This window comes from Podarcis vaucheri, assembly GCF_965113315.1.
Source record: "Podarcis vaucheri genome assembly, chromosome: 4".
Classification (NCBI taxonomy): domain Eukaryota; kingdom Metazoa; phylum Chordata; class Lepidosauria; order Squamata; family Lacertidae; genus Podarcis; species Podarcis vaucheri.
The window spans coordinates 63,564,228-63,589,162 of NC_138762.1; the positions used below are offsets into that span (position 1 = coordinate 63,564,228).

Sequence of the window (24,935 nt, forward strand, 5' to 3'; positions counted from 1 at the left end):
TCTATTACATGCAGACAAGTGTAGAGAATTTGTGGGGGGGGAGGTTGTTCTTGTTGTCAGCATGTGGTTTTAAGTCTCACCTTTCATATATGTAAATCTAAAGTAGCTATATTTATTATGTGTTTGAAAACATTTGTTCTTAGCAACAGAAGAGTTAGATTGGATGCACTTCTAGAACTTATAAACCCTAGGAACTAAGAGATCAAACAAAACTAAAAATTCTCAAGGTACTTGAGGAGCAGGCATCATTGCACAGTGATGCTCTTGGGACATTCAGATAAATGACTTCTGGTCTTCTGTATTTTTCTGCAGAGCAAAAAGTTTAACATACCTCACCATGTCAGAACCATAACAACACTCCCCACCACCACAAAAAATGGTTTCTGCAGATTTTGTTTTGAACAATTTGTTTTGTTGAATTGGAAATAAACTGCTCATCAGAAACAATAAAATTTGTGGGTGGATTGCTATATTCTTAATAATCTAACAAAGTAAAAAAGTTTTATTTTGTTCTTGCTTGCTTGCAGAACGTATGCTATCTCTGTGGCATATGCATTTCTTAGTTTTCTTTCTGTTCCATAATTATAAAAAAGTAATTGAATAGCTTATTTTCCCATGTAATGTGCAAAGCAGAAAATTGTAGTCCAATTGTAATCATAGAATGCAAATCAAAACTATAAGGACCAAATTAAATGCTTGTTCATTTTCTAAGATGTTTCGGGGGTTACAGGAGAAACATATTCTCAGGAAAAAGACATGATTCCAGGAAAACAAGATTACTGCAATGGGAAAGTATGAATTAACTTTTTTTGTTTTTGATGAAGCAGTTTTAGAAGAGAAAGTTATTTTGCATGGAGGATTTTTTTTAAAAAAAAAAAAAGCAGAAAGGGACTTTTAACATTTTCCCTTAACATGACATCCCTGATTAAAATCACCTCCATGAGCTACTCTTAGCTCCAGCTGGGAAGCTACCATTGTTGCCAATAGAACCTTTCCTCTCAGGGGAATAGCAGATTGAGGAGAGCTGTTTCATGAAAGAGACTCAGGTTGAAGCTGCCTACAGTAGCTTCAGAAACAAATTTGGGTCACGTGTGAACTTCATCCAACTCAGAGCTTCCCTCTGAGTTGGATTGAAACAAAGTCAAGTCTAGCCAGATTCCAGCAGGCATGGTGGAAAGGTGGTTGGGTGAGTAAGGAGCAGTAGTTCAGTAGAAGCAAGAACTCTTTAACGGGGTAACACAATCCTTGGAGGAGCAGACATGGCATACAACCTCCCTCCAACCATGACTAAGGCTTTTACCCAACGCTGTCCCCACCAGAGTTGTGCTGATTGCTATGGGCTAGGCAAAAACCCCAATGTCAGCCAATGAACCTGAAGGACAAATTCCTCCCCAGCCCCGGATGTGGTGACTAATCTTAATCCATAGTAAGGTCAGGAAAGCAGTCCTACTTCTGTGATGGATAGGAAACAGCGTAGCTGAAGGGAGGGTGGGAGGGAGATCCAAAGGCAACCAGAATACTAGATGGGGCATTCCTTTTATATTCTGGTGGTGGACCTGAGTGAAGTCCTGGGGGACCTGGTCAGGCCTGCGTCCAGAATATGTTCACCCCCTGGTCTGGCTGCCATTGGCTAATTTGGCAACCGGACCAATCCAACTGTTCCCCTGGCAGGCGGGAGAGACTGTTGCATCTCCTGATGGCTGAGGACCTGGCAGGGAGGCAGTTGGATGGTGCCGTGGTGCAACTGAAAAGCGGTAAACAGAATTTAGGAACATGGGAGAATGATTTTTTTCCTAATTGATTCTACGTCTTTTATCAAAGTGCCCTATGTGTGGCATATGGATCTGCTGTTGATAAGGGACTTCTGTGAGAACTGCTTACACCTTGTTCGAAAAGGCCTTAAGTACGCTCGTTATGTTTAGGGTGTCTTTTCCATCTTTCATCGTGTAGATGACAGAATTCAAATCCAGATTTTGTTTTCCCTTTTCATGTTTCAACAAAGAATGCTTACTTAGGTTTTCCCATTTATCAGGCATTGTCTAAACGTGTGATTTATTTTACCACGCTGAAATATTTTATTTATATATAATTCAATATTTACAATAAAAGCATGTACATGGCACCATCAGCTTACATTTATGCAGACCAAAGGCTTGGGATTTTGAAATAATATATTGCTTGCAGAAATTTATTTAAAATCTGTCTAAATAGGAGAAAATTGGATCTTTGTTATCTGTTTTCTGAGGCAAGATTATTTCTAAATCCCCAACTAGGAACAGATAATAAACCTAGGAGAACCCCCAAGGTGAAAACATAGATGAACTGTTTCTTTACTCAGGAGAGAACAGAAGAGAAAATTGTTTAAAATTTACCCTTTTCTCACCACAAAAGATTGCCTTATAACAAAGGTATAAATAATCCAGTTTTGTGAAGCATGGATGCTAAGCTTTTCTCTGATGTCAGCTTCTATAAAATCACTTTAAAAATCTGTCAGAAACATAATCAGAAATGCCCTTTGATCTAGTTTGCTGCTTCACGCCTGTTCCCATTCCATATAAAAATGCACTAGGTGCAATAAGTGTAAAACATAAAGGACCATATCTCAGAATAATTGCTGAGAGCTTTCAATTCCCTTTTATACCTTTCAAAATCAGCCTAGCACCTTTTCTGATTCCCCCCTAATTACAAGAGACAAATAATGCTAGTACCTTCTATGTAATGCTAAATGGTAGTACTGGCAACAGCACTGATGAAGTTACTAGCCTCCTAAACTTTCCCTCAATCAAAATTATAATTGCTGCCTTATGGATAAGACCAAAGAAATAACCATTTTGTTCTGATCCCCCATACTACTGTCTTAAATATATTCTAACTAATTTTTATTTACTTTTTGTTACTCTAAAAAAAACCCATTCCCCCCCCTTTGCTGTCCGCACCACCATTCCCCAACATAATTCATGTAACCCCCTATAGTGACCTCTTTTGGTGGGGCAGAGTCTGCTAGACCTGTCTTTTATTTATATACATTTTTAAAGGTTTTTATTTATTGTGTTTGTTGTAATTAGGTTTTTTTAAATGTGCTTATAGAGCAACTTCATTATGATCATGATGATAGCAGCTTATGTTACCATTTATCAGGGTTGCTCTTATGCTAAAGAGAAGGAAAGAACAGGTGGGTGGGGTTTTGAGTTCAGTCTTACTTCTATGTTGGTTTCATATTTTGGTTAGTATGCAGGGATTAAACTATTGCATGCCAAGACCCCATGACCCTGCAGTTTCCAGGAAGAAAATAACCAGACAAGACCGCAGCATATAGTATTTGGAGTCTCAACTTTTATTGGTTACAGATGTGAATGGTTTGGGTAGAGCCATGTTATACCACTCCAGCCCGCCTGATGGGAGCGCATCTAAAAGTAAACCCAACGGGGGAGGGGGGCTATGACCTACATCAAACAGGGGTAACCCCGAGGTGTCCCTCCCTGTTCAAGGAGTGCCTCCACCTGGGCATCAGACAGAAGTAACTTCTCCTGGATCCTTTTAATAGGGTACCCTTACCCAAGAAGGGGCAGGCAGAGGCTTCAACCTCCCCTCCAGACAAGATGAAGACCTACCCAATGCCTAACGTCACAAAGTTGTGATGGTTGCTATGAGGTAGGCAAAAACCAAATGGCCAAGTGGGAAAAAATCCTGCCCAGCCCCGAATTTAGCTGCCAACAATGTCCATATTGAGGCCGTAGTGTAAGCAAAAACCAATATAAAGGGAGGGATATCTGGCGAAACAAGGTGGTTGAAGAGGAGAGTCAAGGTGGGTGGCAATTTATCCCCCTGGGAGCGGGCCCAAGCAGCACTCATTGGCCAGTTGGGCCCACTTCCAGGGGAACATCCACATGTTAGCCGCTGACATTGGCCAATCACCACTGGTTGGCTGGCTTCACAGCTAGTTGCCTGATCACTGGTGTGACCGAGGCCTGGTTGCAATACCACCCACCTTAGAGGAGTGTGCTCTTAAAGTTCAGTGCTGTGGTGTTTTTAGACTCCAAGCTTTTCTGATATTGAAAGACAAAGTCCTTGAAATGTGACGCTGGCTTTATTAGAGAGCCAGTGCAGTGTAGACTCCATGCTGTAGATAGAGGACAGTGGTGGACCTTAGGGTCTCAGATTTCAACATCGCCTTGCATGATGCCAAAACGCTCACCTCTTGCCTTCCACTTTACCTCCCAGTTGTGGTGCTCCCTGCAGCACCCCTTCTGTGCCCACAATTTAAATAATTAGCCAAGTAAGTAATCCCTTTGTCGGTTTATTTCCCTGACCATGAGTTCTGCTGGATTTTTATCTGTTCTTTCAGCCATTCCTTTCTTACTAGCTTTGCTTGAACTGTTTTTTCTCAGCAAGATTTCTCAGTGGGTAAAGCTTATAGATGTCGTGCAAGAAATGGGATCCTCTTTAGGGAGGGTCCTGGTTGCGCTCGGGACCCTGAGACACCCCCCACCAGGTTAGGATTCCTGGGTGTGTTACAGCCCTCTCCATTGGCCCTCCTCGATTGTACCAGGCCTTTTGGGCCAATCATGGCAAGCTGTGCAATCGTTGGGGGCTATAAAAGCAGCAGCTTTATGCTGCCAAACACCCACCCTCCCTTCCCTTTGTGTAGGTTGTGCTGCTTTGGCCTTGCTTTGGACATTGGTTGGTTGCCTGTTTCGGAATGGGGACAGGGTAGGAATTTTTCTGTTTGGCAAATTGGCAGTAGCCACTTGGTTTTCGCCTACCCCCCCCCCCTAACAATTGTCGCAACTTTGTAAGGTTTGGTGGTTAGGTAATTGGCTTATTGAAATTTGTGGGAGGGGAGGTGCGGCCATCACCTGCCCCTCCAGGAACAGGGTATTCCGGTAAAGGAATCTGGGGGTCCTGGATCTCATCTGAAGTCCGCTTGAGGGGCTGGGGCCATGCCAGGACCACAGGAACCCCGGGGTGATCTTCGGTTGATCTTCATTAATGTTGCTCCCTCGTTTGGTGTTTACCCTTCAGACTACCAGCCAGAGAGGCAGGAGTCAGTTATAGTCTGTTGCCAATGCCTGTACCACTGTAATCAATAAAGCTGTGGCCTAAATTTTGCCCATTAACTTAAACCAAAATTATGTGTCAGTGTGCAGTTATTTTGGGGAAGGGATTGGGGGCCTCGAGGCGCAAACATTTGTGCCAGTTACAGGCTGATGAGCATGATGCTGTGCATATTGGCAGCACAGTGCTGTGGCAGCCAGTAAGTGAGGTTTAAAGCACAACAGTGGCTTCTTGATGCTTTTGTTTTTAAAAAATCTGCCAAAACACTAGAAGAAGCAACATAAATATTATGGCAATATTATTTTAATTAATAAGAATTAGAAGCAAAATTAGGTTCTGTTAAAACCCAAGAGAATGGGTTTATCTCAATTTCCACTTGTTAATCAGATATGTGTCTCAAAACAATACCTGGGGTTCATTTGCAGGAGAACTGACATGAAAAATGATACATAAGCATATGAGGGGAAATCACTCCTTCAGGTAGATTCAATCAAGAGTGAAATGATATTATGTGCTAACATTTCCCACAGTGGTACAGAGCTAATAGAGCATGGGATATATGGACACAGAAGAAGTCAAGAGAGACAGAGAAATGATATGTGTATTTCCCACAACTTTAATGAAAAATTTAACTCCCTTTGTAAAGTTAAGTGTTTTCCTCTATGCAAATTGTTACATTTTGTAGATTATAATGTTAGCAATGGTATGTTTGTGCAACCTTAATTAAAAATGCATACAAGTAAACAAGACATGTACATGCTTCCCCTCAATACATGCTACACTATTTGAGTAGCTTACATTAAAGTATATAAAAACCTTTATGGACTGATACTGAGAATACATTTTGGAATGTATTCCTTAAAGTATAACCAGCAATGTTTGTAGGTGTGTTTGGTAAACTGTTATGATCAAAGTATCACAACTATGTATAACACTCATATTTTTAAACATTAATGATACCTTAACTATTATTAGGCTTTGACATCAACCCCCCAATGAATTTGTTTAAATTTATTAGTTCAAGTTCCCTATCCATGGACTGATTCACCCTTAATTGTTTTATTATCCGTCAGAAGTGTCATTTTTATCTTCTTATTTTCTTAATATCTTCTCTCAGCTAGCAGAATCTATCATGACATCTGATTTCCAACGGGTAAGCTGCTGTCAACCTGACCCCATTAGTTGACATTTTACCATATGCTCACAAATAGTGTGAACATTACCCTTTTCCTTTCTAGTCTCCTTCTGCTCTGTGTTTGTGTTTGACTAGATAGTGCTGAAGGTGACTTCTGAGATTAATCAGTCTGATGCTACTGACAATCACATATAATGCTTAAAGAGATAAGGTTCATCAGTATGTAAGGAGGGGTGGAACAAATAGATTCCTAGTAACCTTTTTAGAACTATATAATTATATAAAAGAGATCGGGCTCACTTTAATAGAGTACTCTGGATTGCGAAGAATCTGGCTTGCTAGAAAACATAGATTTATTTCAGTGATTTATCCACAATATTTCCTGTAATTAAAGTCAGCATCTTTAGATGCTCCAGCTTAAATATTTGCAAGTGCAAATAATTTGTGTAATTCCATAGCTCCTGTTTCTGCATATGCTTACCTATTTCCTCATATGGACTTTGTGGAATATCCTTTTTTATTTTTACAGGAAATATAAAATTTCTCCAACCAGGGATACATTATTTTGGCATATTGTTGCCATCACAAAAATCACACAGTTCCTTACCTGCCTTTCCACTCTCTGATGTTTTTCAAGTGAGTTCATTCTTCATTAGGCATATAGGAAACAGTTTTCAGTTTGAGTCCTCCGTCAAGTTGCTTTCCTTAAGCCTTATGCTTTTAATTTTACACTGAAAAACCTCTCATTTGTTCTTCCTATTAAACTGCCCCGTAACAATTTTATGGGCATTTGGATAAATTATCTCACTCTTATGGTGCATCTCCATTGCTTTTATACCCAGATAAATGTGTCCTGAATACATTGGGATTGTGATATCCTGTGTATTATCTCCCTCAGATCAAGGGGAGATGCCTTGCTCTGCATTCTGTTTTTCTTGTGATATTGAAAGAGAAACAGAGTAAGTTCTGTGTTCTGGAATTCCAGATATGTGAAGCCACTTCCTTGCTTTTCTGTTGCTAGGTAAAAACATGGAGGATAGGGCTATGAATGGCTAGTAGTGACTGTGTATTACCTTCAGTATTAGGAGTGGTATACCTTTGAATACTAGTCACTGTGGTACCTGAGTGGGAAGATCATGCTGTGGAGATCATGTGCTGCATTCCGGCTTCCATAAGCATCTTATCCACTGTGAGAACAGGATGCTGAACTTTGGTTTGATCCAGCAGGGCTCTTATGTTCATTCAAAATTGCTGCAATAAGATTGGTGCATCTGCTGACAATTTTATCATTGCTGTTTTTATATATTGTTTGTGTAGGATTTGAAAACTTTACTAGCCCATTTAAGAAGTATTTTTGTGGAAAGGTGGACAATTTCTGAAATTAACCCCCAGGGGTTGTGGTGGAAGCAGTTCATATCTAATAACTGCAGACCACATATGCCAAAGATTTCATTCCAAACTAGTTGCACATTTCTGCCCATTTATTTAAAAAATATGTGTACGGCACAATTCATTCAAACAGATCCCAGGCAGTGTTAAATGGGCATGAATAAATCTCTCATGGCAAATACAACGAAACAAAACAAAGCAATAAAACATTAACATTCATGATAAATTAGCAAAATAAGAGGCAGCAGTAGAACTTTAAAACTATAATGCATGACGACTTAAACACCTTAGCAAATAAAAAAAAATTCAGCATGCTGCACAATATGATTATAATGTCAGCACATTCCACAGTAGGTGTACCATCGCATGCCCTCTCTTTTGTAGCTATTATTTAATAAATAATAAAAAAATACCGTACCTCTAGGAAGGTACAATCCACAACCAATAAATGTTGTGGGAGCAGTCATGCAGTCTGTAAGGCAGCTGGAAAAGGCACCTTCTTTGCCCTACCGTCACCATGTCTTCAGTTCAAAAGCTCTGAATCAAGACACAGGGAGCTGCCATGCTATGTATCAAGCAACTGCACAGTTCTTTCTCTCTGCAGTCATCAATATCAACATAGAAGATAGGTCATTTAACGGTCAGACTGCTTAGTTTTCACTAAGCATGTAACTTCTGGTTACATGAGGTTAAGAGTTCTCCAGCACATCTAGAAGTCCAGCAGCCAGCCAGTGTCCATGAGGTGATAACATGTGACATGGTGGCCTCTTGATTCTGCAGCCTGTCACATACATTTGCACAGAAGCAGAGGGCTTTCTCAATCTATCTGAGACAGAGGTAATATCATGATCTACTTACCATTGTAAAAGCACCCACAAGGTTCTTTCTGCTTAATAGAATCTCATCGTTCCACAGCATCAACCCCCATTTGAATTCCAAAAATGAACTGTTCTCTGAAGTGACGCTTTGGATGCACATCCCCATCAAAACCACCTACAGGCAGCCTGGTTGTCATATTAGAATAATAAGTCTGCTTCCTCGCATGGCTTCCAAGTGCCCACTTTTTATTGGAAGACAGTAAACTTGGCTGCTTCAGAATTATGTAATATGAAAGATGATATTTCAGATAGATAGCTTATAGGGCCTGAAGATGCTGTTATGTGGATACAGCTGTAAATCAGTATTTTTTTTCCTTGTAAGAATTAACTGAAGCTTAGAGAGGAAAAGTGTTTCCTGTTACTATTTTTGTTTTACAGAGCCATATTCGTTTAGTACTGCTGCTGGATAACTAATTGCTCCATTTTTTCCAATTTTGTTAAAGGATATAGTTTCTATTTATAATGATTTCCTGGAGGGAGAATTGTATCTAATGAAATGGAACTTTGTGCTGACTAAAACAAAATGTTTCTTATGAAAAAGAAACTTAATGGCTTGAAATCAGTAAAATACTGTATTTTGTAATTTAATTCTGAAATAATTTGCATATGTAAATGAAGTTTCTTTCCTCTCAAACACATTTTGCTCAGTGCAAAGAAAACAAAAACAATCTAGTTAACAATTTAACCATGCATTTTTTTGTTATGCAGGTGCAATGTAGTAGGTGTGGTATATCTACATTTCCTTATATTGTTTAGATGTAATCTAAAGATTTAATTGTAGTCTTTACAAATGCATACATATAATGTACCAGCTTTACATAATCAGCCAGCATATCAGAATACTAATAACCTCTACTTCCTTGCTGAAAAATTCTGTACACTGATGCAACTTTAAACAATTTTCAATAAGTTATCATTCCAATCAGTTTTTATTTTATATTGGAATGCAGTTTAGTACTTTCTTCAAGCACCTTTAAATTAGATATTTGTTATGTAAGATAACGCTAATGGACCACTATTAATAACTTATACAGTAGAAGTGGCAGTCAGTAGGCTTATGAACTGCTGGAACCTGCCCTCTCCCTCTTGGTGGTGCCTAAGTGACTAAACTTTGGAAAGATGCAGATCTACAGGTCTGGTGGGGTATGGGATGATGGAAAAGAAGGCCCCACTTGTGCACCATATGCTGAAGACAACTGTGATGAGTAGCAAGTGGGGTAGAAGACAGTCTTCATCAGTTTACTCTCAAAATAACAGATATATGTTGTTTTTATCTGATGGCATCAGTGGTAAAATGAGATTTTGTCAGGACCTGTCAGCTCCTAGAGCCTGAATCAGATGGGATCTCATTGGAAAAGAAAGGGATCCTCCTGTGGGAAACAAGGAGTTGGTTGCTCCTCTCACCTTTGGCTTCTGTAGATGATATATTTTTAAAAAATAAATGAATACAGAAAATTGAAGACTAACTGAAGTAACTGTGCTGCGTTATAGAATTCTAGTTTATCCTTTGCTTATATGTCGGCTTGCCGAACAACTTTGTAGATTGCATTGGCCGACAACCACTTAGTCTTTTATTTCAACAGATAACTAAAGGCAATTCAGATAAGTCCAGTATTCCATATCTACAAGTCCAGCTATTTTTGGAATTATTCACATTCTTTTTTCCTTAGCTGATTCACATTATTCACATTCAGTTGCTGACTTCAGCAATTTGTTCCATATCTCAACCACACTTTTGTGTAAAGAACCTATAAAAGTTAGGAACCTGAAAATTAGATTTCCCTTGAACAGTCACTAACCACAAATATGGAAAATGTCTTAAAAGTCAGGGGCATTAGTTTTACATTTAAAAAAAATGTTTGCTGTTGGTTCATATCATTTCACTTGGCATTTGGAAAAACTAGTTTACTTGAATGCAAAGGTTATGAAAGTGACAGTGACCAGGATGGAAGAAAGAAGGAAGAAAAGGAAAAATATTCCTTCAAAATGAATTTTAAAGATTGGGTACAACTTCTACTCTAACAGTGTTTGAATAGACAATGATGATAACTCTACTATTTCTAGTATACTCTATAGGTGTAAAGAAACCAATATTTGAACACCATAGCATCTATTTTAAGGGGGGAAAGCAATGCCCCTGTTAGATACCTTAGTAATGAGTCCATAAAACCAATCAGCTTATCCTTCTCTTCTAATTCTTAGGAGCAATAGAGAAGGAATCCATTGTGAACAAACCTTTACACAGAATTTGACAGCTCTAACCTGACTGAATTTGGCCATCATCATGGCTAATTTTTATGGTGCATTGTGCCCAGCTGTTTTTCATCACATTCTCATTTAAGAACTGATTGCTTTGCTGCTATGCTTAGTGCTCACCAAAGTTTTGGTTTCAAGTGATTGGCCATTTTGCTAACGTACTTGGTACTGGGCTGTTGTGTATCCTTCCTTGTTCTGTGGAATTGGCTTAATCCCAGAACATTTTGCTCAATAAGTCAGGACATTGACACACACATATACATTATAATTATCTATTGTATTTATATATGGGTATTTCGGGCCACAGCACTGCAAGCCGGTGGTTACTGGGGGAGGGATTTGGTATACTGTAAGAGAGACATGACACCCTGCCTGAGCTTGAAATAGTCACAACTTTTGTTGATTACAAATATAAATTAGATTTGGCATAGGCATTGCCTATGTATACTGAATCAGCTAGCCTGATAACTCCATTAGTGTTGATCCTGGTGAAAGGATTCCTCACACTGACACAGATCTAATGCAGAAATACCACCAGGACACCATTCAGGGATGTTCTATGGCCTACCTTAGTCTCCTTCCTGGGGTAAAGGTACAGGTAAAGGGACCCCTGACCAATAGGTTCAGTCGTGACCGACTCTGGGATTGTGGTGCTCATCTTGCTTTATTGGCTGAGGGAGCCAGCGTACAGCTTCCGGGTCATGCTGGCCTTCCTGGGGTACCTGAGTTTTATCCTGGATTTGGGGGGTGCGGCACCCCCATTCCCCCCAGCTTTAGACTAAGGATCCAACCCAATGCCTTTTCCTGCTACATGAGCCCACCCCCTCCCAGCTGGCTTGCTGCCAAACCATTCACATCTGCAATCTCGTAGGCCCCAGTAAATGTTCATCAGCCAAGCCTCACTGCCTGCAGGCAACAGGGGTAGATCATAAGGCCAATACAAGTTCATTTTGACAGCGGTGATGGCAGGATGGCAAATAAGCTACCCATTCAAACGAACCAGGATACTGTCTGAAATATTGACCTGTTCACCTTCTTTCAAACAAGATTGATGCACTTCAACTCCAGTATGCCTCACCACTTCTGCCCAAAGTTGTGACAGTTGCTGTGAGGAAGACAAAACTCCCAAACAGGTCCAATACGTCCACAGGCAATTTTCTCCCTGGCCCCGAATACGGCAACCAAATAATTCCACAGCAAGGCCATACATGAGCCCGCTTACCTCCAGGCTGCCACAGCATACATGTGGGATTATTACTTCCCTGACTGTGCTGTCTGCTGGAAGTACACCTGGCTTTTATGCCCGGCTGGCAGACCCCACAGAATTCTGGCCCTGCCAGGTCCATCACCAGAGGATCACCCACCAGGCCCTAATTGGCCTGATCAAATTTTAAATTTTGGTGAGCAATCCCACCAGCCCCCCACAGCTGGCCAATGCCAAAGCTGACGTCAACTGTGGCTCATTGCCTCTACCCCTCATTCCCCAGCAGCTATGCCAGACCACAATCACCACCGCTGTCTGAGTTACAGTATGCAGCCTTTTTGTTTAAATGAGAATTCAGTACACATTTTTACATGGATTTGAGTTTTGCTAGTGGTTGTGAATTGGTTTGCCACCAAAACTCACAGAAGTGACTACCGTCGATGACACTGTTGTGGTCCATTAGTTCTAGGAAACTGGTTATGCATATGTATATAAACATGGTGTAACTATAAATATTTATTTGTGCTTTTATGCATATGTTTTGAATATAAACATGGCATATATATAAATACATATTTATGCTTTTAGGCAACACTACAAGACTTGGAACAAAGGCGCCCTCAGCTGGAAGAGTTAATAACAGCAGCACAGAATTTGAAAAATAAAACTAGCAATCAAGAGGCTCGAACAGTCATTACTGATCGAAGTAAGTAGTGGATTTTCTATGCCTATTATTTTACGTCTGTAAGAATACTAGGCTGTATCCAAAAAATTAAAGTGAGCTTAAGGCCATTCACACAACAGGGCTTTCCTGACCTCTCTTCTGTACTGCAGTACTCATTACCCCTGAAAACCCTCTTCTGGGAATTAGTGGATCCTCAGAAAAGACCTAGGTTTGCTAATCAGAAGGTCAGTGGTTCGAATCCCCACGACGGGGTGAGCTCCCGTTGTTCGGTCACTGCTCCTGCCGACCTAGCTGTTCGAAAGCACATCAAAGTGCAAGTAGATAAATAGGTACTGCTCCAGTGGGAAGGCAAACGGCATTTCCGTGTGCTGCTCTTGTTCACCAGAAGCGGCTTAGACATGCTGGCCACATGACCCGGAAGCTGTCTGCAGACAAATGCTGGCTCCCTCGGCCAGTAAACCGAGATGAGCACCGCAACCCCAGAGTCGTTCATGACTGGACTTGACGGTCAGGGGTCCCTTTACTTTTACCTTTACCTTTACAGTGAGAGGAGAAAATCAGACAAAGAGCCAATGTGGTGTAGTGGTTAAGAGCGGTAGTCTCGTAGTCTGGGAAACCAGGTTCGCGTCTCCGCTCCTCCACATGCAGCTGCTGGGTGACCTTGGGCCAGTCACACTTCTTTGAAGTCTCTCAGCCCCACTCACCTCACAGAGTGTTTGTTGTGGGGGAGGAAGGGAAAGGAGAATGTTAGCCGCTTTGAGATTCCTTAAAGGGAGTGAAAGGCGGGATATCAAATCCAAACAACAACTCTTCTTCTTCTTCTTCTTCTTCTTCTTCTTCTTCTTCTTCTTCTTCTTCTTCAAGCAGACATCCACTCACACAAGTTATTTTACCTAAATTTCAGCTAGGCCCCCATACCACAGTCCAAGTATCTCCTGAAAGTCCTCTTACCCTAGGAGAGGATTTTGGGGGCAAAATCTGCCTAACTCTGGATATTTATATATCATATGTGTCTGTGTATCCCTATACCCATGTTTAATAAAATATATTGCACTTATGCATTCTAGTATTACTGATTACTCTTCCACATGCCAAACTTTTCTCATCCTTGCCATAACTACATCAAGTTGTTAACCTTAAAGAAGGTTGGTGGTTTAAGCCCACCCAGGGATGGCTGTGGGCAGGATTCTGCATTGCAGGGGTTTGACTAAATGACACTTGGGGTCCCTTCTAAATCTACAATTATATATGGCTCTCTGAATAGGTAATCGGTGCTGGCTTCTGCTATCTGTATTAATATGGCTGAGCATGCTGCACCTGTAGTTTGAAGTCAACACAGCTTGATTCCAGACTACAGCTGCCAGCTGCTGAGAGATTCATAAGATTCACTTCTTGTCATTCAATAGTTCTGGAAGCTGCTTTGATTCCTTTCCCCTTGGGCTGCTTTTCTGACCAAAATCACTCCCAACAGCTTTACTGTCCATGAAGTAAGAAGGTCCCCATATTTTTTTTACCAGAGGACAGAAAGGAGGTTTGTGGGTGGAGCATTTTGATGAACAAACTAACATAGGAGAAGTCATTGGCCTCTGTTCAGTCATATACACAGCTCCACCTTCGCTGCATTTTCTTTCTTTCTTTTTTAAGACTAGGAAACTTCTCACACATCTGTGAGTCTCTCAACTAAGTTCTTAGTTCTATGCGTTGGTGCTATTACAGCACTGAAAATTATGCAACTTATTTAAAAGAGCATATTAAATAGAAATTAAGTTACGCTGTTTTGTTGATTTTCTTGTAGTTAATATACTATCATCAAAAAGGGTGTGTTTTCAAAAGAATTTAATGGCTGCATTTTATTTAGAATTGAAAATCCATACTGCTGTAACTTTCTGCCACTCAAATTTAATGAAATATTCTCCAAGTATGTGATTGTTGAAGGCCTTAGCTGATGAAAGTTCTTCTGGAGTTAGCTATTATTCTTTGCCAGGCATTGATTTCAAATCAGCACTCACAAGAGTAATCAGTCTACTTGAGAAGCATAATGAAATCATATGATAACCATGTGAGTGTGACATTTTTAAAGGAAAGGGCTACTACATTTATCTAAATGATGCTATAATTTAGATTTGTGGGTTATTTTTCTTAATATGTTGCAAAGGTTGTCACTGGAACTATTTATTAAACATGGAAAACAAATTAAATAAATACACATTATTCACCAGAACTGCATTCCCCATATGAGAGTGGTTGATCTCAGTCACAGAGTCACAAATGTACAAAATAAATCTTAGCAAACTGATATGATCTTCTACTCTTTTTGATAAGGTCTGTTTAGCTAGACCATTGCACATATTTGCGAAAAGCATAAGCTGTGTAATTTCTTTCAGTTATGGTTTCCCATAAGACCCCTGCACATATGTGAAGTTGTGTAAAGTGGGGTGCACCCTCTAAACACTCCTTCAACGCCCTCTGTGTCTCTCTTCAATTCATACCAAAAATACTGTATCCAAAAATACTCAACTAGAATTGAAGCTCTGAGACCAGCAGGAGGCTGGAGGACAAACAGGAAACTGGCTGCTGTGCTACAGAACACACCAGCTGTTAGCTGAGGAGGCTGAGCAGCATAAACAAAGCCACACTGCGCCTCTGATCTCTTTGGGGCTTCCTCCGCCCTCATTGACGTCCTCTTCAGGCTCCGGGGAGGGTCTCCTCATGACCCACGAGGATTCTCCAGCTTTCTCCCACCATTTCTGGGTTTGAATTTAATTATGTCCCAGCACTACATACATACGCAGTTGCAGGCAAGTCAGTCACACATAAGTGGGCAGGGAGGGGGACTCCTGTACGAAGATTTTCTGCTCTTGATTTATTTGCATTTGTTAACCTTTTCGGTTTTGCAGTGCCTTTAAAACTAGAGTATTTGCTTTAAATATATCCATTCTCTAACAACAATTTATTTTTCCATTTTTCAATTCTGTAGACTCACCTTTTGAGTCTTTGCATTCTTCTGAATCTTTGTTGCTTGTTAAATATGTACAAATTCTTTTGTTTTACATCTTTGTGCTTTTCTCTTATTGCTCCATATTTATGGAGTTCATTGGGTGGTATTCAACAAAGGTTTACTTTGATTAGATCCATTGAAATTAATGAACATGATTTAGTTGGGTCCATTAATTTCATTAGACCTGCTGTGAGTAAAATTTAGTTGAATACCATCCAGTGTTAGTGTATATTTGGTTAATTATGTTTATGCTTATGTGAACTAGCAGGTGATCGCTAGCTGGGCCACATCCCATACCTACTTTAATAACTTTTTAAACAAAACTCTGTAGTTTTCATCCAAATAGACCTAGCAATATATTACTAGCTAAAAAGAGCTTTGGCTCAAGTACACTGCAAAACATTTTAGGCTGTGTCTCAATCCAGAGCAATATAGTAATAAAAATACTTTTATTGAAAAACTTGCTGTTTGACAGCTTTATAGCAAAATCTTCAACCTATCATTCACTTACACAAAAGGATATATGAAACCACCACTGTGAATTACAGCATTGCTGTTGATCATGGTATCTTAATGAAATAAGCATCACCACTGTCACAGTGCTATCCATATCTCTTTTTCACAGGTTTTGACAATTGAACTCCAGAAAATATTTAAATGCAAACATATATAACCAAAGAAACAAAGGAAACTTGGACTTTATAGCTTTCACAGAACTTTAGACTATTGATGTAGTAATTCTGATAAATCTCCAATTCATGTTGGATTTGATTTAAAGTGTGTGTGTGTGTAAGACTATATACGTATAAACTGGAAAGACTATACAGACTTTCAAATAAATGTGTTACACATAATCTGCAAATAATTACAATTATTCAAGTTCAGTTGTGCTTCATAGGAAATATTGTCATTCTTATTTGATTGCTCTAATTGATTACTTACATAATACTTTATGCTAAAAAGTCTCAAAGCAATTTATGATATATATAATACAATAAAACATTAAAAATGAAGTCATATTAAAACAGGATATAATATTATTAAAAATGCACACTAAAACTTGGATTGAGTAACTGTAACAACAGTATCATTCAAGCTGCACGTAAGTCCGGTTAACTAAAAGCATTTATAACTAGCACTGAAATGTAAGTAAAGTTGGTGCTAGGCCTGGGACATTCCAAAGATGTTGCGGTATTATGGAAAAGGACTATTCTCTGCTCACCACTCTCTGTACTTCTGGGCTGGTTTGTTTGGGAAGAGGGTGATCCTTTAGGTATTGGGGTCCTGACTCATATAAGGTTTTAAATGTCAAAACCAGAAATAAGTCTGGAAACTAATGGGAGGCCAATGCAGACAAGCCAGAACTGGTGTTGTATGTTCACATCTTGCATTCTGTACTGAATGGAGCTTATGAACCATTTTCAAAGGCAGCCCCACAATTTACAGTAATCCAGGCTAGAGGTTATCAGAGCTGCTTATGGCCTACTGCAAGATCTGAAATGACCAACAACATAACCTACCACTGATCAGCCAAGCAGCAGGAAGAAGCAGTGGGAGTCCAGACCCCTTTTAACAAATCTCAGCTGTTACCAGGTCTGTTACACTCCACAGGGGGAATTCCAGGGAGAGGAAAAATGTACACCCTTTCTCTCCACACACTGGTGCTGGACCATGGAGTCCGTCATCATGGGTATGTAAGCAGGGGGTAGAAGTTTGTCCAGCTAAAGAAGAGTTACCCAATAGGGAAATGAGTGTGTGAAGTATCTCTGATCCTATACAAAATCCCGCCACTGAATGCACATTTCCCAAGGCTTCTTGGAGATTGTGCATAATGGCTGGAGAATATACAAATTCAGCTGAGATATGCACATTCACTTACATCTGGGATTAGGGAAAATTGCTTTCCAAATCAGAGGGTTATCCTAGCATCTCTTTCTATTGGAGAAATTAAATACTGTCAGCACAATGAGCATGATAAATTCTAAAGTCACTGCTTTATGATAAACTCTACTGTCACATTGTTACTGATAATGTAGCCACTGTCACAGATATGTTATCTCAAACAGTGCTTTCTTTATCTCATTCCAGCCTTCTTACCATTAAGTGATGATCTGAGTTAAGAAATGCATCACAATTATATGTGATTAAGCTTCATAATAGCCATAGTTTATCAAGCAGTAAAAATTATGTAACTGTAAATATGAAATTGCTCTCATGATAGCAATATGAACACACACATATACACTGTATATTAATGTTGTAAACCAGAGTTTCCAAACTTTTCATGTTGGTGACACACTTTTTTTGGTGACACACTAAGTTTTACTAGCACACCGGAGGTTAAACTAACCTTTCCAGCCCCAGGAGAAGCGCGGGTAGACTTCATGTGACATACCTACACACTGCAGCAGACACACTAATGTGTTGCGACCCACAGTTTGGAAAGCTATGTTGTAATCAATGAAGTGGGTCAGGCTATGCTGCACTTTGTTATTGGGGGTGTATTAAGAAAATTCTCACTTACTGCATTACCTTTGAATCTGTTCTCCCTGCCTGACCCAATACAGGATCATCATGATAATAATAAATTAATTTCCCTTCTTTGGGGTAACCTTAGTGTCCAAAACTAAAATTATTGTATTTTATTAAAAACAAGTTATTTAAGAGATTGTTGCTGTTCATTGGTGTATTCTAGCCTGGAGCCCATCTAATAAGGACTAGCCAAGCACATCAAGAGTCAAGAATGGGATGTATGTAGTCAGGACAAGGAGCAACTCACTTTGAGGTTGGTTAGAAGGGTGGGCTGAGAGTTTAGAATATCACTCCAGCAATAGTAAGGAACTAATGGTGAGCTTTAACTTCTTTTTTAAAAGAGATAAAGTTTTCTGTAAACTGTTTTAGGACAACCACTTCATGTCAAAACATTTAATAATACGGTTGTACCTTGGATCTTGAATGCCTTGCGACGCGAACGTTTTGGTTCATGAACACTGCAAACTCGGAAGTGAGTGTTCCAGTTTGCGAACGTTCTTTGGAACCCGAATGTCCGACGTGGCTTCTGCAGCTTCCGATTGAGTGCAGGAAGCTCCCTGCAGCCAATCGGAAGCTGCGCCTTGGTTGTCAAATGTTTTCGGAACTTGAACGGATTTCCGGAACAGTTTCCATTCGACAACCAAGGTACAACTGTAAAAACAAAATATGTGGTTATATATTTTACCCTGGAAAATATATAACCACATATTGAGACAAATCCAGGGGCCATTCTCATTTTCCATTATTGTGGTGCCCAATTTAAAAATGATGGTTGAAAGCAATTTAAGTGACTAATCAGGAATCAGAATTGATGGCCCCTAATCCATTCTGAACACTTTATCTGTTGTAAAACATTTACTTTTCATATAAAAGGTGCATGTTAAAGTTAGCAGATGCTAATCTAAATGTTATGACAAGTGAGGAAATATTTCAGCTCTGCAGTCAGTCCTTTAAAGGGCAAAGCTTATTCTAGTTTGCCAAAGAGATTTGTCTTGTGATGTAAATATTTCCATGTTGTGAGTGATAAACAGTACCAGGTGTCATCTCTGACATGTTCTCCATCACTTTGCTCTCATAGGTGCATTCTAAACTGTGTTTTTTCATGTGACTTGTTGTACAGTGGTGCCTCGCAAGATCAAATTAATTCGTTCCGCAAGTTTTTTCGTCTAGCGAATTTTTCATCTTGCGAAGCACGGTGTCAGAAAAGTTTTGGAAAAGCTTCAAAAATCGCCAAAAACCTCAAAAAAGGCTACCACACCGCGTTCTATGAGTTGCTGCTCGAAGTCAAGTCGCAACTGTATTAACGGTGTTAAGAAAAAGGAAACAAACTTGCAAAAAACGCAAGACGTTTTCGTCTTGAGAAGCAAGCCCATAGGGAAATTCATCTTGCGAAGCAGCTCAAAAACCGCAAAACCCTTTCGTCTAGCGAGTTTTTCATCTTGCGAGGCATTCGTCTTGCGGGGCACCACTGTACATTAAAAAAATTGCTCATTAAATCTTAAATGATAAAACCATTAATTTCCTAAAGATCAAATTTTGAAAAGACAGGCACATCTTAGCAGTGCCTGATTCTGTAAGTTTGTATGCCATCAAATGGTGGCATACAAATGATGGCTTTTCAGAGAGTATTCCAACACAATGTGAGATGTTTTAAACAGTTTTATAATTTTGCGTGTGTGTGTGGTTTATTTAGCAAAAGAAGTGTATGTGAGGCTTTTCTAACTTTCCAAAGTGACATAAATGACCATTTGTTTCTCTCTGCCCTCTCTGCTGAAAGACCATCATCAGATATTGTTTACCTAAAAAGGAATAGCCAACATGCTGCTTTGCAGATGTTTTGGGCTACAACTACCATAAGTCCCAGCTAGCATCAGCAGTGGCCATGGCTAATGAGAGTTCTTTTCCACAACATCTGGATAGCACCCCATTGCTTGCTTGCTTACTATAATGACTCTCATAGCAGAATTCTAAGAACATGAACAATATTTAAGATTATGCATTTTTTATTATATTTTGCACATCATCTTGGAAAGCAATTAATAAACAACTATATACACAGAAAATATTCTATGTGCATCTCTTCACCGGTTACCTGTGAGAAACCCAGTTAGAGGGTTAGCTGTAGAATCTTGTATTACTAATCTAGGAAAGCAAGAGGAAATGTATGGCCTTTATATGTTTTCAGATAACACTTAAGGGCTGCTTCAAATGTCATAGAATGCCCTTATTTTTATTCATTTGCTATGTTGTGAGCCAGTTTGTGTACACTTTTCTGGGGAAATGGCATACAAATAAGCAGACAATGATGATGACAATGAAACATGATAGTCTACAGAAGCTGGATGCCATTTTTGTAGTCTTCATGTTTTATGCATAGGAATTTTGCCATATTTGAAGTAATCATAAGATTTTCACCTTAGTAAGATCCAAGAGACAAGGAAAACCTTTATAAGTTTTTTCTGAAAGTACCAGAACAAGAGAAAAAGATGGGGAAGACAGTAGCTGGAATACATTATTCATTCTTATTAGCAGATATGCTGCTAGAACTATCAGGAAATACAGTGTAAATATGGATGTGTGACAGTCAGCAATGGGGGTTGTAGCATTGAAAAATCCAAAATTGTTGGCTTTATGCTTCATTAGGTAGGTAATATATTTCACACATTTCTAGTTTTAAACTGCAAAGCTGACCATAATATTTTTGCATCAGTAAGTACAAAAGTGTTTTAAGTGCCTCAGTAGAGTTGCTTTATTTTAATAATGCTAATAATGTTCTGTTTATGTTCAGAGAAAATGGAACGCCATTTTATTATTTCCATGTCCCATTTCTAAATGCACTACTGGAGAAAGATTCCCTTTAAATATGTTTTGTTGGAATGATTATTAAAAGTTCCTTCATCCATGAACAGCAGCTAAATTCCTAATTAGAAACTCTGTTCCCTCAGACAGCTTGTTTAAGAATTCAGTCAAAGTTCAAGCATAAGTATGAACGGAACACTGGACTAAGAATAAATAATTACATACATCATCACCTTTAGTTAATAACCGCAGTATGAAGAATGGGAAAAAATTAATGAGTTGTTTCCTTAACATTCTTCAAAATATTTTGAGAAGGGGGAGATTAGATCTTTCAAGACTTTGCTGATCTTTGCTATTTAATTCAGCTACAGTTCTTTACCTGATGTCCTAGATTATTCTAAAACCTAAATATGTTGGTAAGACTCCCTACAGCTACTTTAGAATACTCACGGGTTTCTGAAGGACCCCTTGGGGGATTTCATTTTTTCAACTATAAGGTGTCTGTGCTATATAAAGAGCAAAAATGTAAGGCATCACCGATGAGTAAAGAAAACTTACCAGGTGGCCCAGTGTGATAAAAAGCAAAAAAAAGTATTATTATTTAGTGACAGAATTTAATAAATCAAAAGCTTTGAGAAAGGTTTTTAAAAAGCATAGTTGGCACATCATTCTTCTTAACAAACTGTTTCTTAACACCAAATGAGGGCCTGCGCTCTCACTGGAGCAGAAAAATCCCACAAATTCTAAACCAGCTTAGACCCACAAGGACTGAACTTTATTTTGTGCTTAAACAATACTTATAATTGAGCTTAATTGGATATAAAGAAATCATAGTTTCTTTTTTAAACAAGTGTCTTAAGCCTTATGCAGCATCCTTCGCTCAAGGATGACATTTATTCATTTATTTTATTAGAATTATATTTCACTTGATTATGGTTTTTTTTAAAAAAATCAGAGCTAGTTACAGTCTCCTTTAAAACAAAACATTAAAAAATGGCTTTTTTATGAATGGCATTTAAAAAAACCATAAGATTTTCAGGGTGCTAAGAATGAGAAATGTTTCCACTTTAGAATGGGGAACATACTTCATATACTTGCAAAGGAGTTGAAAATTGAAAAGTTGGGGTAAATGGAAGAAATATTGAGGGCAAAAATCACATTAAAAGGATTAATGCTGATAAATTTGAAACAGTTAATGTACTTCTGGCCCAAATGATGGCAGAATGATATGCAGGTTATGCACCACAAACTGTTTTTTTCATTTTTCTTTTATAATCTGAAATGTTATAGCTCTTGATAAATGTGCATATATTTAAATAATGCCAACTGTAATAATATTTATATAGTGCACTTCCAGCTTGGTATTAAAACCAAATTTAAAATCCCATATTAAACCATTTTTAAACTAGCAACATAGAAAGGAAAGCAACAGTTTAATATCCTTAATAATGTAATAAATTACATTTTGTATTACAGAATGGAACTTGAAAAGAATAAAACACCTCCTTTTCTGCTCATTTTATATGGTTGTGTTCTCCCTCCCTCCATTTTGATTCTTTGTGTCTAAAAAAGTCAGTGTTACAAGGCTGTAACAAGGAGAGCTTGCTGGGATAGATAAATAAATAAACAACCACCCCCCACCATCACAAAAAACTAGTAAAACTTGCAGACGGTTTGTGCAAAGGATAACTTGTTATCTTTTACCCTAAACTATGCTAAGAGCTTGGGCTGATAGTTTTCCAAGAGTCAATTGGCTGGAATGTTTTTCAAACAGAGGCTGGCAGTTGTTAGTGTTTATTACCAACTTTGATTGGTCAGACAGCCAAAGTTGTTCCTGGATTGGGATAGTTTGAATATTTCATTGGTAACCTCACCAATACACTCTCCTTGGGGCTACCCTTGGGGTTGGTCCAGAAGCTTCAAGTTTGCAGAAAGCAGGTTGCAGAAACTAGGTAGCTTGTGGGGACAAATTACAGCCAGCATTTAATACCCTGCTTGCAGGATTTGCACTGGCTGCCAATATGCTACTGGGTACAATGTGTTGGTACATATAAGGCCCTCTATAGCTCAGGACCAGGTTACTTGAGAAGACTGCCTCATACCTTTTATGTTCAGCAGATTTCTGTGGTCTGTGAAAGAGTTTCTCCTGCAAGTTCCAAAGATCTCAGAAGCCTGTTTTGCAGTAATTCTGAGAAAGACTTTTAGAGTGGCTGCTCCTTTTGAGATATGACAGTCACCCACTATCTGCTTTTTCTAGAAAACAGCAAAGACATTGTGTTTGTTTGTTTGTTTGTTTGTTTTGCCTTTTTTATTGTACATTGCCTTGAGGTGATTGATCACATCACAGCTAATAAATTAACAAGAAAAATAGTAATCACAGCAATTTGATATTTTGCTTAGGTTCTTTCCTTGTGGAACTCAGGTGAATATTGGAGAAGGAAGCTAGCCCAAAAATTGTGGCTAGATCAGAGTGGCATAACTGATAGTATTAATTAAGGTGTTAGAATATTTTTAAGTAATAATATCTGCCTTGACACAAGCACCACTAGCTATAGCTCCACTTTCAAATAATATTCATTTACCCTTTAGATCTAACCTATTAAATGTGTTTATTGATTCTGCTCATAAATCCATTTTGCTCGAGAAAGAATAGTGCAGATAGTTGGCATCAGTCTTTTCATTTTACCTGTGAAGAGAATTGTATTTAGCTTATCCATAAATGAACTATGGCAAAACAGAAACGTGATAAAAATAGGTCTCAAGTTAGTGCCTTTACTTGCTGATCTTGTCCTTTTCTGACTGCAGAATCAATGGTAAACATGTTGCAACACAGTTATCCAATGTTTGGCTTTTAAATGTAATTTGCTCCAGTGTCAGTACTTCCTGACTAAACTGATGAGGCACCTCAGGAGGATGCAAAATAAATTGAATAGCAACTTTGAAATTGGCAAACCTCCTCGACTAAAGTGAATCTGAATGTGCTGGTAGCTGGAGCAGTTCCAGTCTTTGGACCTGTGGCATTACAGCAAATTTGGCCTTAAAATCTTCAACTTTATAAAAGTATATAGATGTAATGCTATTACTGAGCAGATCCTATCACTATGTCTTTAATTATTTTATTAACTTTCTTTAGCTTTCATACAAACAAGAATGGAATCAGCTTGGAGGAACGTAGGGAGGAAGAGGTGGGGAGCAGAAAAACACCTCCGGGTTGCATTAGAATGGAAGTCTACACCCAGTGACTTTAGCATCACATATGATTTATACATATGGGTCATTATAGGGTGCCCAGATGTTCTCACAAGCTCTTTTGTGTTGCTGCCAATGATAGGCAGCAGATCATATTGTTGCTTGTAAATGAAAATGATAGCAGCTGCTTTGTTTGTTTGTTTAATATTTTCATCCTGCCCTTCCTTCAAGGAGGTCATAGAAACTTGCAAGTATCATCCCCCTGACTCATTTTATCCTTACAACCTGTAAAGTTAGGCTGAGAAAGTGGCCCAAGGTAACACAGTGAGTTTCATGGCTAAATGCAGATTTCAACATGGATCTCCCTGTTCTTACTTCACCACCCTAACTGTAAACCACACTGGCTATAATGCCAAAACTCAGTGGTTCAAATCATTACTCATCTCATCTATCCCATTGGACTGTATTACCTTCAGTTCTCATGAGGAATGCTTTATCTGGAAAAGACACTATTAATTTCCTGTTTCCTTTTCTAAAGCTAGAAAGAATCCTTTCTGGAGCAATGGATTTGTACAGTTGGCACCTTTTTATTCTTGACTTTTTTAGAGTTCTGTATAACGTCCATAGGAAAGAGCTCTTCATGCTCTCAAATAAGGGTCACTGGCTAGGGAAAGAACTCATTTTTCCCTCCACTGAATACCATATGTTCATTGTAATGTTTGAGGTTTTATGAGGCTAAGCCATAACCCTAGCCAGGGCTCTAAGTCGGGCTGCAAAAATTCTTCTCTACCATTTTCCTGCTATTGAGCTCACAT

General features: G+C 38.9%; 1 protein-coding gene across 11 annotated transcripts in view; it reads left to right on the top strand.

The window, feature by feature from the left end:
- Positions 1–24,935, top strand: part of DMD (dystrophin) — a 1,048,023-nt gene that overhangs the window by 753,250 nt on the left and 269,838 nt on the right. For all 11 annotated transcript variants that reach the window (XM_082219922.1, XM_082219929.1, XM_082219924.1 and 8 more), the window contains one exon: positions 12,506–12,623. In XM_082219922.1, coding sequence (XP_082076048.1) covers positions 12,506–12,623 — 118 coding nt within the window. The remainder of the gene's footprint in view (positions 1–12,505; positions 12,624–24,935) is intronic.